Source organism: Bacidia gigantensis (assembly GCF_019456465.1).
Source record: "Bacidia gigantensis strain McMullin 20006 chromosome Unknown contig_246, whole genome shotgun sequence".
NCBI classification, from domain to species: Eukaryota; Fungi; Ascomycota; class Lecanoromycetes; order Lecanorales; family Ramalinaceae; genus Bacidia; species Bacidia gigantensis.
Genome location: NW_025408602.1, coordinates 205197 through 223382, shown reverse-complemented (window position 1 = coordinate 223382; position 18186 = coordinate 205197). Strand labels below are relative to the sequence as shown.

General features: G+C 48.7%; 6 protein-coding genes across 6 annotated transcripts; 2 read left to right on the top strand and 4 right to left on the bottom strand.

Moving 5' to 3' along the window:
* Positions 1-287: 287 nt before the first annotated feature.
* Positions 288-4203, bottom strand: KY384_005728 (uncharacterized protein; the record flags this gene model as incomplete). The annotated part of the gene is made up of 4 exons (XM_044814226.1): positions 288-2252; positions 2299-2343; positions 2391-2799; positions 2936-4203. 4 exons carry the CDS (start codon positions 4201-4203, stop codon positions 288-290), a joined length of 3687 nt encoding a protein of 1228 aa, XP_044668376.1.
* Positions 4204-4473: 270 nt separating this feature from the next.
* KY384_005727 (uncharacterized protein) lies at positions 4474-6227 on the top strand (the record flags this gene model as incomplete). The annotated part of the gene is made up of 2 exons (XM_044814225.1): positions 4474-4860; positions 4917-6227. The coding sequence occupies 2 exons, from the start codon at positions 4474-4476 to the stop codon at positions 6225-6227; spliced, it is 1698 nt and encodes a 565-aa protein (XP_044668375.1).
* Positions 6228-7104: 877 nt separating this feature from the next.
* Positions 7105-7680, bottom strand: KY384_005726 (uncharacterized protein; the record flags this gene model as incomplete). The annotated part of the gene is made up of 1 exon (XM_044814224.1): positions 7105-7680. The coding sequence occupies one exon, from the start codon at positions 7678-7680 to the stop codon at positions 7105-7107; it is 576 nt and encodes a 191-aa protein (XP_044668374.1).
* A 4376-nt stretch (positions 7681-12056) lies between these two features.
* On the top strand, positions 12057-13067 carry KY384_005725 (uncharacterized protein; the record flags this gene model as incomplete). The annotated part of the gene is made up of 1 exon (XM_044814223.1): positions 12057-13067. The coding sequence occupies one exon, from the start codon at positions 12057-12059 to the stop codon at positions 13065-13067; it is 1011 nt and encodes a 336-aa protein (XP_044668373.1).
* Positions 13068-13159: 92 nt separating this feature from the next.
* Positions 13160-14017, bottom strand: KY384_005724 (uncharacterized protein; the record flags this gene model as incomplete). Its single annotated transcript, XM_044814222.1, has 2 exons — positions 13160-13206; positions 13282-14017. 2 exons carry the CDS (start codon positions 14015-14017, stop codon positions 13160-13162), a joined length of 783 nt encoding a protein of 260 aa, XP_044668372.1.
* Positions 14018-14639: 622 nt separating this feature from the next.
* KY384_005723 (uncharacterized protein) lies at positions 14640-16733 on the bottom strand (the record flags this gene model as incomplete). Its single annotated transcript, XM_044814221.1, has 1 exon — positions 14640-16733. One exon carries the CDS (start codon positions 16731-16733, stop codon positions 14640-14642), a length of 2094 nt encoding a protein of 697 aa, XP_044668371.1.
* Positions 16734-18186: the final 1453 nt, after the last annotated feature.

Here is an 18186-nt window from a genome sequence, read left to right as displayed (position 1 = left end):
CCTTCCCCCTTTTCCACCTTCCCCCTTCTCCCCTTTCCCACTCAAGGGCAGGGGTAATACCATCGAGTCTGGCGTGGCTGACCCATGTAGAAACAACTCGAAGATCTCGTCACGATGTCGAAGGAATGTCCCAAGCACTGGAGACGCGCTCCGCTGCCTCCCACCACTCGAACCACGGCCCGCACCAATTGAACAACTTCCTCTAACCTTTTCCCTCACGAAGGTAGTACTAAGTAGGTGCCATGGAGGTGAGGAAGCGGTTGGGTGATTGATTTGGGAGGATGGTGTTATGTGATGGTCTTGAGGAGTTCTTTCAAGTCTCGGTCGCGAAGTTTCGGCGACCTCAACGTCGCTTGTTGTTCCTCATGCGATTGCAATGGGTCCCATTGGCGCGTGGATACGGGTGGGGCTTTACTTATAGTGCTGTTGTCATCAATGATGTGCCCACTATCAAGTGACCCCTTCCTTGGTCTTCCTCTCTCGACTCCCCGTCTGTCGGGCGCTGGTAAATCCGTGGGATAATCCTCCTCCTGTCCACCTCTCCTAAAGAAGCGCTCTACGTTCGTAAGAGCCTTTGGTGCTCGCCCTGCCATCTGAATTGCGCTGTGTTCAGGCTCGCTGTCAGACATCTCATCGTCAGCAGGACGAGGATTGAAAGCTGGCTCTTTGCTTGCCGGTCGCTGTGGCCTTCTCTCGGGCCCCTTTTCTCCGTCGGGTTGTGATCGCTTCCTGCGCTGCCTTTCCAAATTACTGTATTCTAGCCTCTTCCTCATATTTTGTTGCTTTTGGAGACGATCGCTCTCACTGTCACTCTCTTCCCCTCTTGCCCTTGTCTGATCGATCGAAGAAGTCACGTTGCTTTCTTGCTGCTGGGCTCTTTCATTACTAGTGAGGCTGGGTGTTTTATGTTCATCTTGAGGAGCTTGCTGCCTAGTGCCGTCCTCAATGTCACTCTTGTCACTATCGCTCGAATCTTCTCTTTGCACTCTTCTTCGGCTTCGCTTCTCCACTGGCATTGACTTCGTAACATCCATTATCGCTTGAACAGCTGGTTCTTCCGGCAGATGTAGGGCTCTCTCACTCGTCCTTGGTCTTGGCTTAAGACCTACTGATTCGCTTTCACTCGACTCCAAGGACACATGCCACGCCGCTCGTCTAGCCATAGATGGTGAATCGCTTTCACTCGAGTCCAAATCGAGCTTCCTTCTATTTTCCCTTTGCCTTCTTGCCAATCGCGCCTGTTGCTGTCTAATCCTATCGACTATTTCGTGCCCGGTCTTTTTGGTCTGCACACTGTCATCGGCGTTGTCATCTTCCTGCAGCGCTATCCGCTGAGCTCTTGTACGAGGTTCTTCATTCTCCTCCGTCTCTACCAAAGCACTTCTTGGAGGTGTTTCAAAACTATCTTGTCTAGCATGACTCTCGTCTACTTTGTTTCCTGCAACAAACCCTCGAGATAGACTTTGCCCATATGCTTCCGCATTAGCTCGTTCCCGACCTTCAGCTCCCAGATATCGGAGTACGTCCTCATGTCTAACGATATTTTTGCTAGATAGTGCAGCCCTCTCTGACAGTTGTCGTTTCCTAGTAATTGTTATTCTATCATTTCTGCTGGGCTCACGAGTCGTCTGTCTGGTGATTTTACTGGTGGAGTAAAGCTCGTCTCCCGCGCTTGTTGGAGACTGTTCTCTGTATACAAGTTGGCTGCGGCCCCGAGGCTCTCCTTCACTTTGTGCTATTGTTCGGCGAGATTGTGTGAGAAGGGTAGTTCGAGAGGCTTTGTCCATCGCACTATTTATATCGGCTTGGACTTCTCTACCAGCTCTTTCAGGACTAGAACCTGCTAAGCTATCGGTCACGACATTGAAGGATTCTCTGCTCTGATCTCTTGACCCGCTTCGCAAAACATGACTATCCTCATCTTCAAGCGTCCTACGTCCTCCTCTTGCATGGCGCTCGTATTCAGATGATGGAGGACTCTGGACCACTCGTGTGTCAGCGAATTCTTCATGTGTTGGCGGTATAATAGACAGAGGTTTTTCAAGTTCTCTAACTGGGTCTGAGGCTGGGCTGTCGGATCGACTTTGCCTGTCCACATCACGTTGAACTATGCTACCCTCTCTTGAGCGGATTGGATCATCTTCACCTGACCAAGACTCAGGAGTGGAGTCCTGATTCACTATGTCGTTGACTCTTCCATCCTTCGAAGCCTCATATTCCTTCGACATCTGCTTAAGCTCTTGAATTTCATGCTTCAAAATTTAGCGACTGATGGACACGTGGGGCGGTAGACTTTACCTCGGTGAGCTCCCTGTATGCGGTAATCATGTATGCCGTTCGACCCTATAGATGTCAGCATTCAAGACCTTCTATGAATAAGGAAGTCATACACCCAGAGCGGTTGGAGCAGCTGCGGTCGCTCCAGCGCCAAGCATAGAATTAATGTGGCGTTTTAATACCTCGAACGAGATATCATCGCCCCGTATGTAATATCGTATCATCCCGGGTGGTACCTTCTTATACTTTGACGACTGTGGAAACTCGGTGTCTTCTACCAGTCCTCCGGAATATTCCAGGCCTTGGTCAAAGACTGGTCGCGTCTGCTCCTCCTCCTCCTGCTCCTGCTCCCTCATAAGCTGGAGATCGTTCACCTCATCCATATGAACGAGTATCTGCTTATATAGACTGTTCGAGGCTGGAACAGTTTCTCTCCCGCGCGCTTCGGTGCCCGAATATCTAACCTGCGATAGCTCAATCATGTTGTATTCAGGATTTACATTGATGAGGATGCCCTCGTAACTAAGGATATTGTCAGCGAGCAGCTAGTGACCTACTAGAAATTCGTACCGGATGTCTCGTTTGGAGATCACTGATACCTTCGACCTGTGATTTCCACATCAGCTGAAGTCATATCCTACGAGAAGCTTATCCTCACCCTATAAATGTGGACCAAGCATGAGCAGCTACACTTTCATCAGAAGAGTGGGCTTCACTGCCACCAGACTGCGTTTCACCGTCACTAATATCATCGTCGTTGCGTGGGAGTATGAAGAGAGCAAGCTCCTGTAGATGCCGAGCGACATGACGCTCGTAGACCTTTTCTAGGGCAAAATCTGCCTGACACAAGACACAAGTGAAACGGTGTAAAGGACTTGACGCTGGTATTGTATCTCCAGCGATATCGGCTGCATGAGCACTTTTCAAATGATGAAGCCATTCATGTCGAGTGGCGTAGAGCTTGTCAGGTGTAGTACAGTTCGGCAGCATGCAGACATAGGGTTGCAAATCCTGGAAAACATGCCTGTTCCATGATTTAGTGCCGCTGATTGTGATCACAATATGACAATAGGGACACTCGAAGGGCCTCTTATCTTTGGAAGCCTTTGGCGGTCGTGGTATCGTGATGTCGCCACCCCCTTGCAGCGTTTGAGCATATGATGTCTGGGTGACTCCTGAGTCAGAGGCGCCCTCGTCAAAGTGAATGTTCTTTTCCTCCAAATTGGTAGCGATAGTATCGGAGAGTAAGCTGACAGTCCCCTCCACATTTGATTCACCTTCTAGATTCCAAGTCACTTTGTCGATACCCTGCATCAACTTCATCGCATGTCTTTCGCGGTATTTGAGATATTTGCGCCTTCGGGTAAGAGCATGCCCAAGACGCTGCACAATTAGATCGTCTGACTTTGGGTACTTCTCTCGCACATGATTGTAATCAAAAGGCTCATATGCTGCAACTTCAGCACGTCTCGATTTCAGAATCGCATCATGCTGCGCAGGCTTGCGGACCAGCATGGACATTTGGAATAGGCAATCGATGATTGTCGCAGTGCTCTGACGAAGCTCGTCTAAGGCTTGGGTGGCATCTTCACTATCCGAGGAGTCGTCACTTAATTCCTCTTGATCCTCTTCTATGTCTTCTGCGAGTATTTCTCGGGCCTCTTGGAGTCTTTTCGAGACGTCCGTAAGGAGCTTCAGAATCTGGTCTCGAACGTGTGAGGCATCCCTCAGGCGGAAGTCCAAGGACGATTGTCCGGTTTTGTGGGCTCCAATATTGGCTGCCCACATTCGTACTCGTCCGAGCTCATCTTTCCAGGCTGCTGCATTGGTCTTTTGCTCGCTGGCAGCCCGGCTCTCTGCTTCGTCTACAAAAGTATTGAAAGATTTAAGACAGCCAATTATCGATGTCGAGATAGAAGTAGTCATCGCCTCCACGCTATGGCATCGATGTCGCCGCTCTCTTGGATCAAGGCTTTGATTGAGTGGGAAAGATATGAAGAAGACTCTCGATTCTCGAGGTCAGCATCTGTTTTCGTGCCCAAGCCACCCCTCCCCCCTCGTACGTCATCATGCATGACTAGGCAAGTCTGCCCAACCGAGATCTCAGCCTTCTCTGAGGTGCCATCCTCCAGACAACGTCGCAATTAGTTTCTTGAGAGGACATCTGTAACCGTATATATAAAGAAACAAGTCTTGATGTCTGGCTTTGAGGTAGCAGGCGTTGCGCTTGGCGCCTTCCCCATCGCCATTGGGGCATTGAACCACTTCTTAGAAGGCGTACAAACCATCAAATACTGGCGACGTTACCGAATCAAGCTCAGTGACTATGCCAGTGTGATGGAGACGCATCGAGTATACTACCTTGATACGTTGGATGAGCTTCTTCAAGACATCGTTCCATCCGAGGAAATGGAGGAGCTGATGTCGCAGCCAGGCGGGGTTATGTGGAAAGACCCCCGATATGAGCAGCGACTGAAGCAGCGGTTAGGCCGTTCTTACCACGCATATATTCGGACACTGGCGAAAATGCACGCCGCATTAAATGGGCTGTGCGAAAAATTAGGCGTCGACATGGCAGGCAAGGTTAGTACTCTAGCCAAGTCGTCTCCCGTTGGCCAGGCAAGACTCAAAACTACTAGGTTCTGTGGGAAGATTACTCAGTGGTCGAACGTGAGATGAAACGGATCAAGGTCACATTGAAGAAGAATGTGTACAAAGAGATACTAGATGATATCGACAAAGCCAATAAAGACATTAGAGACATAACGCATCAAAATGTCTACCTCGAGCCCCTTCGTCAGAGACGGCTCAAAAAGCGTCCAATAGCTCAATTGAAGCTCGTACGAGCCCATGCGAGGAGTCTTTACAGCCTGCTTGTGAATGGCAAGGCCTGGAAATGCGAATGTAATGACTACCACATCGCCACATTAAGGCTTGAATCGAGGCCTCGACCGTTGGAATTGACGGATAGTAACGATTGCCGATTCAAAATACTACTGTCTACAGGTCGGAAAGATGCTACTTGCCCAACGATTGACTCACAATGGCAAGAAATTGATGTAGTACCATTGTCAGACGATACATTTGGGGTAAGTAGCACGCAAGAGCAGCATGATCAGGGCCGTGTCAAGTTTGCCCCGGACCCAAAGTCTATCCCAACCTCACTCGCCTTGCAGCAGGATAGCCAGAAAAAGCACGGCATTGGTGTAATTGAAGACATATGCACCGCTCTTTGCAAGTCATCCGATACCCAACCGGAAGTCGGCTTCTTAAACGATGAGGCAGATGCGAGATACAGACATTACATATTCCGGGCTATGGCCGATGCTGCTGAGCGGCAATCTGTGTCTCTAAGAACGCTCCTAGTCAATGCAGACAAAGAAGCACTTCGCATGTCTTTCCTGAGGGGCGATCGTCTGCGCATCGCCGTAATCCTGGCATCCAGCGTGCTTCAATTGACCGGAACGAAATGGTGGCTCGAATCCGAGTGGTCTAGTGAGGACATACTCTTCCATAACAGCAGCGAAGTAGCCGGTGGCGCGGACTACTCATACCCATATTTACCCTGGAAGCTTTGCACAGCGAAACCAAATGCCTCGAAATCCTCATCGCTTCACTTCGATCACCGCAGCCGAGCTCTCTTGGCACTTGGCTTTACCTTGATTGAACTCTGCTTCGGGAGAACTCTGGCAGCAATGTACAAGATCGAAGACGGAGAAGCCGGTGACCTATCTACGAGACTGCGAACGGCGGACAGGTTATTGAGGTCGGTGTACAACGAAATGGGTCCTTCATATGGCGACGTGGTAAGAAGGTGCCTGCGCCAACCCTTTGATGTGCTGGACATGAATCTCGACAATGAAGACCTACAGCAGAAGGTCTTCGACGACATCGTGACGCCTTTGGCTCACGATCTTGAGAATTTTCATGGCAGATCGCGGATCGTCTAGTTCTAGATCGGCAATTGTGAACCAGTTGCAGATGTTGGAATGAACCTGCCAAAGAAGCGCATTCTCAGAACAAATGCGATACGAATGCGGCCAATTGATAGGCTTTACTACACGATAAACCCCAGTCCAATGACTTGTCCAATTCAGCTGGATCAGTACTCTACCAGGAAAGCAATCTCAATGGTCTGCTTGACTCGAAATCGGCTAAGAACTTAGACAGAGTCGTCCACTATTTTTCGGACCGGCATTTCTACTATAGCTCTATTGGCGCCGAGAACGTAGAGATTACGTCATATCCAATATAGAGTAGCGATCAAGATGGGCGATAAAAAGCGTTGTGGATATTGGCTCAGGCTTTTAGCAGCAGTAAAAGACCCCGAAAAAACGACGGCAGTAAGAGTCCCATTGAGTTGATTCCCGCAATCGAGACACCGGAGAGCAATTCTGGCGCTGCCACATCAAACAACGTTAAAACGATATTAAAGAGGCTCATCAACGCTACTGAAACGGCATGTAGCTCTGAAACGACTTTTCGCAAGCACTCTGAAGTCCATTTGAACGGCTATTATATCTGGAGCCGACTCTTGGAAAAGTACCGCAGATCAAAACTTACCAAAGAGTCAGATAGAATGGTTGCGATCAACGGGCTCGCAACGGACATGCAGGAAAGGCTTCATGATACCTACCGACGTGGTCTCTGGCAGAATGTCTTGCCCTCACAACTTCTTTGGCGAATAGAGCGAACTGTATCACGCAAGACAATTCTGGACATCTCAGCTGATGCAAAGGTGGAAACTATGAAGCCGCAATCTACTATCTGCATCGGCTAGTCCTACGCAAGCATGCCGAACTCCGGCAAATGGCAAGCACCAGCCTCTCAGCAATTCGGACTACTCGACGTAGAAATACACCCCTGGCCCATCACAGTCCCATCACCCTTCTTCAACGTAATCGCCGACTCAACTTTCGCATCCACATCAACCAACGTCTCCAAAACATCATTCAACCCAGTATACGTGAACGGCTGCACATTAGCAAACTGATCCAGCGTCTGCGCAATCTTCACAGCCACAAAATCCCCCCCATCATTCCCCACGCTCTGCTGATAGTCCACATTACTCTGATTATAAACTTGGCCCGAGGAGGCAGCGAGGGAGACTTTGTCGACGAAGGCCCGGATGGTTTGCTGGTAGAGGTTATTTTCCAGTTCGTTGTTGTTGAGCGGGTGGACGGACAGTTTGACGTTGGGGTCTTCTTGCAATGCCACCGTTTGGTCGTGTGCGCCGATCCAGACGCTGCAGGGGATGTTTGCTGGACGGCCGGGCTCGCCGCAGTCGTAGGGTTTTGCCGTAGGGAGGGATGGGCCCGTGTCGGTTGGGGATGGGGGCGCCTGGGGTAGTGCTGCGCTGAAGGAGACGCTGAGGGTCAGGTATATGGCTAGTGTTGCGAACATGATGGGTCAGTGACCTGTCGTCGTGAATTCAGTCAAAGTGGGAGCTGTGATGAATTGGATTTGCGATTGATGTGGTAGCTTTTGGTGAATGGGATCGGTGGGAGTGATGGAGACAGCCATGCGACTTCTGGCATTTTATGCTGGAAGTCAATGCCTGGAGAACCTTTGGAGAGAGGCTTGAGGCTGAATATTGTCACCAATGACGAGAGCGATATCTAAGACACCAACAATATTGACCCTGTCTGTGGCTACAGCTCATTTAAGGTTGATTCCATGTACCGTCTCCATCGCTATTTTTAGTATATACGGCGCATATTGGGTGAGGCTTGTGGGGATGAAACTGCATGGCATTGTTTGGTCTTTGAATGGTAAAGCTACCACGTGGAGAGACTGGTATGATGTTGTGATCCTGCTCAAGATATTAAGCTGGGGTACAGGGCGGCTAACGTACGCGTCCCCGCAGGAAATTTATACTCCTGGCGGCTGGTGGTTCCTGAGGCTCAGACCTCTGTGCGACCCGCAATGAGACAAAACACATTATCTTCAGCAAAGTGACGTAAGAGAGTCCGAAAGCCTTTAGGCATTCAGATCATTCAAGTTTTGTTTGGGAGTTGGGGAGGAATGTTGCACAAAGGACCAGCTTTGGACCGGTACGGCTTACCAACCATATCATAGAGAAAAACAGACGATTGGAATACCCCTACGATAGACGCGAACTCGATATCTTTCGCAACTAGAATCTCAGTGATTCAGACTGCATCTAAGTAACCTTCCAGCTGAGATTCAGCCTGGAAATCATGAGGCTTGTCATGCTTGTATGGCAACAAGCGCAAGAAAAACTTCGCTCCTCTAAGCACTATTTTACTGATGATACCTACCTCGCTTATCATTAACTATCTTCATGCAACTTCTAGGGAGATTAGCGAGGATCATCCAAAGCCATATAGCAAGCTTTTGCGGCTCAACATTCGAAACATGCATACCACTTTTTTTGTCCGGTATGTCGTCATTGCGAGATCCCATCACGTTTTTGCCCCTACTTCTAGATGGAAGTGCCCTAGATAATGTTGGGAGTAGTGACCCGGCGGAAGCTCTGGCTCTTTGATATCTCCCTTGATCGCTGTGGCGAATGCGTGAATGAACATTGTATATGCTCGGGAGGAATAGATCTTCTGAATGTATAATTTAGATGCTGAAGAAGAAGATTGAAACGATCACGTCAGAGTCATCGGCGAGTGGTTCATTCTGTTCCCGCGGAGTCTTGATGCGAACTCACCGGGAGGAAGGGTAAGCTCACCTGGCCGTGGAAAAGCGGTGGGCTTATCTCGATGAGTCTGAGTGGACAAGTTGACAGTGTCGGATCACTTCGGCGTCTTTATCGCTCTGGATGAGGCTCTTTATCATGTCCTTACTGAGATGAGGTGGTCCATACGAGACTCGCAATGCCATGAGACCAAGACTCTCAGCCCACCTAGTCTCGCGCTATTTTCGTCTACTGATAGCCAGAGTTGTTGGGCGTTATTCTGGCGCACATTAAAGTCTTTTCATCTGTCATACGGTGGGCTATCTTGATAATGGCGGTCTGGAAACAGGTGTATTGTCACATGAGCCTACACCTGATTCTACACGCCATGACATCATTGCATTGATGATACCCGTCTATCTGTATATCACAAAGAGGTGAGTTTGAGGCGCTGGAGTTCGCGGTATATCACGCAAAAATTGAAGCAAGCGACAAGCGACGGATTGAGATGTTTATCAGCAAATGACAGATCATGCAGAGATACCCGTCTGAAGATATCGTGAGGACTTTTTCTCCATTCATCGCCAGAACTTTCAACACCTTAGATGTATATCCACTACCTCCATCCTTGTCTTTGATGTCTTGACTAGAATCTGCTGAAGCAGCCTACTTGTTCTTATGCTTGAGATATCCCTAAGACACTATGTCGTACCAGAATCAAAACCGTATGGAATGGGTCTTATTGCCACTGTGCCATAGTAAAGCATTAATCACCAGCAGATCAAACTAGACGTTCTACCACGTACGCAATACCGCGCTATTTCACCCACCACAACAAACCTCCCCCCATCATCCCAGTCCTGCTGGTCTCTGATACGCTTGCGCAGCCAGTTGATTAGCAGCGCCAACTTGGGCATCACCGCATGATCTGCAAACAGATGTAACAACCCATTGCTCCGCAGGACCTGAGACACCCCGAGTCAATACCAGGAGTAGAGCAGATGATTGGAACCAAAGACTCACAAGAGCATCCGGCGGCGGCGTTGATGCCTGCTGCGCATTGGCGTACAACACAGCCAGCCGTGTCTATTGATACCTCTTGAGGGAATGGGCTGGGTATGCCGTAGGTCGCGAAAGGCAGAATCGCCATAAGTACCGTCAAGATAGAGAAGGTTGTGATCAATGGCTGCATGAGTGCTACAGATCGCGCTTTTGGTTTTCGTGTAAGGCTGCTGTTCGGGGGACGTTGTTCGATTGAGGCGAGGAAGTCGAATCAAATAGCTGTCACTTCGTGAGTAGCTGCCAGATCTCTCTCTGCGGGGTTTTCTGTCATTTACTCGGAGAGTGGGACCAAATGAAGGGTGATATATGATCATTGTATATAGGCAACTCACACAAAGCCCAAGCAGAAGATGTGTCAAAGATTGAGAACTAAGAAATTAGGAATTACCCTGTTCAAGTAGAGGTATGTAAATAAAGATTGATTAAGATGTCCCTGTACGTCAAGCTAGGCAGCCCTTGTCTTTCCCTCAAACAAAGAAGCCGAGATTTTGAGGCTGAAGCAATATCCCGATCTCAAGCTAGGGCACCTGTGACATTTGTAGTTCCTAATTAAGGGCCTCCATACAATTGTGATACGGGCTAAGGCGCCGTGAGTTGGCTCAGCCTTCATGTGTCAAGATTAGGCAATCCGTATGAGGTATTGCCTAGGAGCATTTACCCGAAACATACCCCCGTTGTCAGCCACATCCCGTCCTTGGGCTCGACCTTTGCTACTTTTACGCCGTGGATAGAATTTTGCGAAAAATTGAGATTTATTAAGGGGAGAGTTGTCTGGAGGGTTTGTGACTCAAGTATAATTCTCTGGCGAAATCCTGCCATGGTATAGTAATTGGTCAAGCGCAACGGCACTATTACATTGGTCGCCTAGCTTCTTCGTTCGTTTGCAAATATGATTTTTATGAGCGTGCATGTGGTAGCGCTCAGTTGACAAGAGTTGAGGGTTTGCCTACCCTGGACAATTTCTGATCAGTTTGCGAAGAAACTTCATAGCTTTGTCTTGAAAATACCGCACTAATATGTGTTGAAGGTTGTCCCTCGACATTTCATTCACAAGACTTGCTCTTATCTCGTCAAAAAATCCCGCCGACATCGAGAATCAGAATATCTACAGGCCAGCGATACTCCTACTCGATGCTTTAAGCTTTAATTCTCAGCCCGACGCATAGAGCAGCCTGCTCGAATTGGTAGAGTCGGCTACGGCGCAACGTTTTTGACGATGAGTCACCGTTCGCCATTCACCATAGTGAGAACACTTGTAATTGTTAGATTTCATTACTCAAAGGCGCCAACTTGGCACATAACATTAAGTGACTTGGCGTATCTCAAAGTAGTGCCCTATTACCTTGTCGCCGCCCCCAAGAGACAGACCACACCTTTATTATGCTCAAGCATACCGACAACAAGATACAGCTGCATTCGTATCCTTGGACTATCTTGTGGCTGAAACCTAATTGTAGCGGCTGTTCTCCATAAAGCTTGACCTCATTCTAACTTCTAAATATATCTTACTAAACAATCAGGTATCTATAGGATTTCTCGTACAGGATGATAATATCCAGACCGACTTTAAATATATAGTCTTTGACCCTCCCCTAAAGGGACTTATGGTGGCAGTAACTGTGGCACATATGATCTGTGTTACATCTAAATTGCAATTCATCCAGGTTGTGGTACATCTGCGCGGTGGAGAATCTGAGCTGTGGTACGCCGTAGCTGTGCTACTTCGAAATTGTGCTACCTTTGAGCTGCAAGATGCTGACAATGATCAACGCCACAAGGCACCCTTCGGACAAGCCTCTGTTTCTCTGAGGCAGACGTACCAAACCGGGAGGAAGACGCCTCGAAACTTACAGGAGAACACGCAGTAGCCACTGAATGCTAATGACAGCCATGGCTGGCCACTTATGGTTATTTGCCTTGAGACTAAGCCTCCAGGAGCCACATCATTCTCCATCGTGAACTTAGATGTCGCACAACGGAGTCTATAAGTAAAGCATCATGTCTCCCTGTAATTCAAACTCTCAAATACTTGCAGACGTAGATACTTTACATCTTCACATATTTACCAGCCATGACTGACTCAATAGCGGTCACTATCATCGACAATACACGATCGTTGGCATCTCTTCTCGACAGCCTCGATGGCCAGCCAATCAATCCGCCTTCGTTCTATCTGGACATTGAAGGCATCAGACTCTCTCGCGATGGCTCCATCTCGATCATCCAACTTTACCATCTACCACAGAACCACGTCTATCTCCTAGACGTCTTTGTTCTGAAGCAAGCAGCATTCGATGCACCAAATGACTCTGGCACCACCTTCCGCTCGATTCTTGAATCCGCAGAAATCCCAAAAGTCTTCTTTGACGTCCGCAACGATTCTGATGCCCTATTTGCTCACTTCAATATCTCTTTGAGAGGTATTCAAGACCTCCAACTGTTGGAGCTTGCAACGGGACGATTCTGGCTTCGGACTCGGGTCAATGGACTCGCTCGGTGCATCAAGGAAGACGCTGGGCTTTCATCCGATGCACTGCACAAGTGGGAGACTGTTAAGTGTGTGGGAAAGAGATTGTTCGGCCCAGAGTACGGTGGCTCGTACGAGGTCTTTCACACGCGACCGTTGCAGCAGGATATAATCGATTACTGCTCGCAGGACGTGGTATGTCTCCCGAAGCTATGGAATGTGTACATGGACAAGATCGACGATGAATGGCTTCAGAGAGTGCAGGAAGAGACGGAGAACAGAGTCGTACAGTCGCAGTCAAGCTCGTACGACCCTCACTCTCGAGAGAAGACAATGAGTCCTTGGCCAAGCTATCTACCGGGACCAAAAAGCAAGCCAGCGAAAGTTGTGGACACAGTCCCTGCACCAGCGCTTGCGAGGTCAATCGATTTCGAGGACTTGCCTGGCAACGCTAATACCAAAATGTGGAGTTGTTCAACTTGTAAGCGAAAGGTGTTTGGAAGAGGAACCCCCGAGCAGCTACTCGCTCGTGCCACATCCCTGGTCTGTTTCGCCTGCACGTTGACAGAAAGGTGCTCAGGATCTCCTTCATATGACATCTCGACCTTCTACTAGACTAGAGCCAAGGAGAAGACCCGCTCTCTCGCAAGGTCAGCACAACTCGTACGAGAAGTGCCTCCTCCAATCCATACAAGACCGACAGATCCTCAAGGTCCAAAAATCGTCGGAGCCTCCGTGCACCCCGCAACGACAACTAAGCACAAAGCAAATCAGCATCCTTCATTCACAAATCCCAAGACTCCCATCTCAGGAATTCCTCTCCACTCACAAGAAGCATAATACTCATAATTCGCCGCATTCTCCACACTCTGCGCGGCCCCCAGCTCAATCACCTCCTGAACGCCATACGTCTCCATCCCCGTGGCACTGCCCTCCACGCCATACAAATGCACAAGCTCATGCACGAGGGTCGAGAACTGATTCTGAATCAACCCATCCGTCTCGCGGGGAAACCTATTAAACAGCAGAATCGGACACTCCTCCGGGCCCGGCTCAATTTCCACCGTCCAGAACAGCGGACACAAGACCACGAACTCCGTTCCCGCAATCGTCCCCGCCGGATACCCCTTCTTCACGCATTGATCGTTGTAGATGTTGCGGGCGTACTCGTCTGGGTCGTCGGCTGAGAGGCAGTAGAGGACTGGTGCGGCTTCGACCCCGTTCGGGTAAATGCTGTCGCCCCGGCGGATGCGGGAGAAGACCTCGCGAATGCGCAGGATCGCGGAGGCGGATTTGAAGAAGGCTTTTAGGCCGTAGGGAGAGGATAGGCCGTGGTCGTCTAGGTCTGTGATGACGTCGCCGAGGCGGTTGTAGGTGCGGCGGAGGAGTAGGTCGGCTGGGGTGGCCTTAGTGGCGCAGTTTACGATTGCGTAGTTGCCGCTGTGGACGACGTCTTCGTTTCGCTTCGTGAAGGTGTTTGGGATTGTAGAGGGTGTTTGTGGTGAGGGGATGCAGTGGGTGAAGGTTACGAGCAGCGAAAGGAGAAATATAGACAAGAACCTCATTTTAGGATGTACTCTCCGACCTTCTATGGCTCAAGTTGCCGCCAAAATAATCGTGAAGCTTCTTCAGTCTAAAAGTCCTGCTTTGAAATATATACATGAAGAATGAAATTGATGAAGGGAAATGAACGAGGGCAGAGACTTTTGAAGGTAAAGTTCTACTCAAGTACAGCCCTGATAGTCTCAGCTCGCCCTTTCTGGCGGACAAGTAACTTCTCTCGTGTTATTGAGCAGGAGAGCCGTGCGCAGCTGTCGATATCAAATTTAGTAGCAGAGGTGGGGTAGAGCAGAATGTCTATCCGCTTAGACTTGAATCGCTTAAGTGTGGAGTTCTTCTCTTGAGGCGCCAAATCGTTGAAGTATGTGAATACTGGCACCATGTGTGAGGAATGATTCTTACTTCGTAGCTAATAGTATGAATATCTCATTTCTTGCCGAATCAGTGGTTTAGAAAAATTAGTGTTGGGCCTCGCCTCATTGGCAGGGCCCAGAAGCTATATCTTCATCCCCACTACATTATTCTGGGGTATCCAGGCAAGATAGTAGCCCTAGTGAGCGAAAGAATTGGGGTCTGTACATCTGTGAGCGTCTCCCGTAGAGGGATAAACTTTTAGTTGGAGCTCCGTTAGTCTTTGGGATTATTCTGGCGCTGAGAGGTCAACACTTCTGGAGATATATAAGGTATTGCGACCTTTCCAGGTCCAATAATCTTAATTAGGCCCCCGTAGAGTGTTTTCATCCTTGTTTCGAATTGACGACTGGTCTGGTCTACGTAGAGAAAGTCTGGAACAATACCCAAAGGCCCAGCCGATACTACAGGGTCAATCAGGACGAGATCTTTTCCTATTGATTTTCCTTGAGGATGGTGGCCTGCGCTATACATCTCTTTAATCTCTCCCAGTTTGGATGGGCGAGCATGCCTTGCTAGTAGACCAAGAACTTTGGTGTCTTTCCCGTAGGCTATCAGTACCGGCACAAAGCGTTTGTGGACCCATCGAGCAGCAGAAAGCCCGATCTGACAATTGACCATGGCTGCCAGAAGTAACATCGTCTGCAATAGTGGTTTGGGCCACTTGAATCTCGGAGTACTTACGAAAATCTTGAAATCACTCTCTTGGGCTGGATCTTTCGTCATACGATCCGATGCGCACCACATATGATCAAGAATTTTTCGCGACTGTTGGAGGATTGTGACATGCTCCATGCTACGATCTTCTTCAATCCTTGTTAAGTCATGATCTTCTCCTATTGGACCTTCCCTGAAAATCAGTCTTGGCCCTGTCATGATTGTCGTTTGGCTTTTCTCTTCTGTCATAAGAAGTGCATCGCCGAAAGAACTTCCGGCATCAGGAACCCAGCCCAGAGTAGCTGCATCCATGACATCAAGCTCCCAAGAAATTTGTGGAAAATTACCGAACGTAGACAGCTCACCACCTCGGTGGCTGAAACGCCATAGGTCTTCAGAATACTCCATACTTGACCTAATAATTTCAAGAAAGTTGTTTCGTGACACATCGGTAATCTCTGTGACGAGCACATTGGTTGTAACGTGAATATAAGAAGACCCCGCCGGTGGATCCACTGAAAGGCGCTGACCGAGCAACTTAAGAAAATCCCCTAGGCATTCGGGCTCAGGTTGATGCTCGCTTGGCAGGAGAGCGTCATTCACCTCCACAGTGATAGATTCTATCATAGACGCTGTAATTCTTGGGGTGAATTGATGTCCAGTATTGGCTGCTTGGTCATATAGATCAAGAAAAATCTGACTGAACGTCATATCCTTCGCACTGCTGGGATAATTGTACCAAGGGAATTGTGGCATGATTGCAAAGATATAATCGCGTGGCTTACTCGCTACTCTATGCGATGTCAATGTCGCCATCCGAAAGAGCCCAGTATGTATGTCCTCAGACTCAGTTCTTCGCCTAGGTCTTGGTCGTGTGATAGTCTTACAATGAATATATGCATGTGAAAACTCGTCGATCGTTGGTCCCAAGTCAGAAGATGACCAGAAACAGTGCCAAAGGACCCAAAGAGACTCCATTATACGCTGCACGTCCACTCGATTTTTGTAGAATCTTTCAGCCACACCGCCATCCCCATTGGAGTGACTTTCTAAAGGTCTAAGCTCATCGGTACTACTACTGTAGGGCGGGTATATGTACTCACCTCTTCGACAGACCACAAACTGTATCTCACGTGAGAACAAGCATTCTTGAAAGGTCCATAGGCGTTGCAGGTAAGACTCGTCCCGCAAATCATCCCTATGCTGTTCAGTATGATCTTGCCACGCTTGAGAAAGATTCTGCCAGTCCAATTTTCCAAGCGCAGTTCTACAGCAAGTATATATCCCGTCATCTTCTCGAATCGCTAGTGTCTTTAAGGCATCACGGAAGATTTGAGGAATAATGTCAACGACAGAAATTACTTCAGCCTGATTCCTCTGGTTGACTGTCAAGATGTCCATCCAGAAAGGTTGATCACCAACGAGCGAGGGAAGTTCATTCTCGATGAAAGCCGCTTTTTGGCTCGATGCTAATACCTCGCCCTGAATTCCAGGTATCTGGCACCACTCTGTCTTGCCGAAGACATGAGAGACAGCAATGTACTCCAGCTGGCTAGTGTGAGCTCTGAACAATTCCAAGTTGACTCCCACGAAACGGGCAAACTTGGCCTCTGGCCCCAAGTCGTCTTGAGGAGTTCCCGAATGCTCCGACATTGGCTTCATTAAGGACTGCTGATTAACGTTTTTCTTTGAGTTGTTTTGAGGTACTGCTTTATCTCGAGGGATCGAATGTGCACACTGATGGGAAAATAATAGTGAATACCAGCCTTGTCGAATAGTGCGGGGCATTCATCTGCTTACTAACCAGTATACATGATTGAGCTGATTGAGACTGTACTTCAACCTTTTTCGCTCTTCACATTTAATCTAAAACATTTTTCCTGATTCTTTCTAGATCAAATGTGCCTACATTCTCATGAAAGGATTCAATTCATCTAATAGCTTAGTATCCGTGCCTATCTCCGAAACCCTCGATACAACGCTCCGTCATGCCCGGCACGCTGGAGGATCATCCGGGAAATTCACACAATACAGCTGGGGTGTATAGATACTACAGTCCAATTTGACTTTCCAGACGCCGCTTTGGCAAATAAGCTGTCAATTGCATCCCCCCTCGTTAGCCAGTGTCACCTTGATTCAAACGTTGCGAGAGCTTTATTTGCGGGGGTGATGGTAGGTGTGACGGATCAAAGGAAGCTGTTGTAAAAGAATCTTCACTCACGATGGTTTCATTATCACAGCTGCAAGTCTGCTTGCCATTTGGAAATTGCTTGCAGCCGGTGCCTTTTTTGTGGCCGGTGCCATCGTCGCATGTAGTATCGGGCTGGGGTACTACTGCCGCTGAAATCGGGGCTGGGCTTGTGAGTACGATGCTGCTAGTGGTGAGGAGGGAGAAGAGGGAGAGAAGGTGAGAAATATGCATGATAAAATCGAAGAAACAAATAGAGAATGATCTATGCTTTCCTCGAGGTTGATTGAATTGTTTGCTGTTGTCCGGGTGAGAGAAATGGAAGCTTATGAAGAGGGATGGAAATGTGTGAGAGGCAAGAGATATTTGTATGCGTTTCTGATGAGGTCTGTAGTGGTCACGTCGCTTGTTCCGAGCTACAGAAACGATTCGGGATGGTCTTGCGAGTTGCGAGAAACAGCGTGCCGAGCCGACCTTTTTGCGAAAGCCTCGCAATGTCGACGGTGGTTAAGCACGTGACAAACGAGCACGATCGAAGCGTCATCAGAGGTCCAAATTGACCTCACTTTGAAGCCACGAAAAAGGGCGATCTTGCGAAACTAGAAGAAAGGTTCGACCCTGCATAATGTTAGTACATATGCTTGCGCCTGCACGCATGCGGTCGTGTCAAACGTCCGCTTCAAGAGACCTTAGGACCCCGGTGTCAAAGCCTTGCTCCAAGCCTAAAGACACGCCTGTCAGCTTCCAATGTTGCAAGTAGAGCAGTCAAGCAGACTGCCTATTTCATCACGTAGTTTAATCTGTAGAAAAGCCTAGGGCATTGGATCCCCGGGCTTGAGGACCAGGGATCTTTGCGAGCTTTTGGATGTCATACTTTGTACTGATTGCTAGCTGAGGGTCTGACGTCCGAGAATGGAT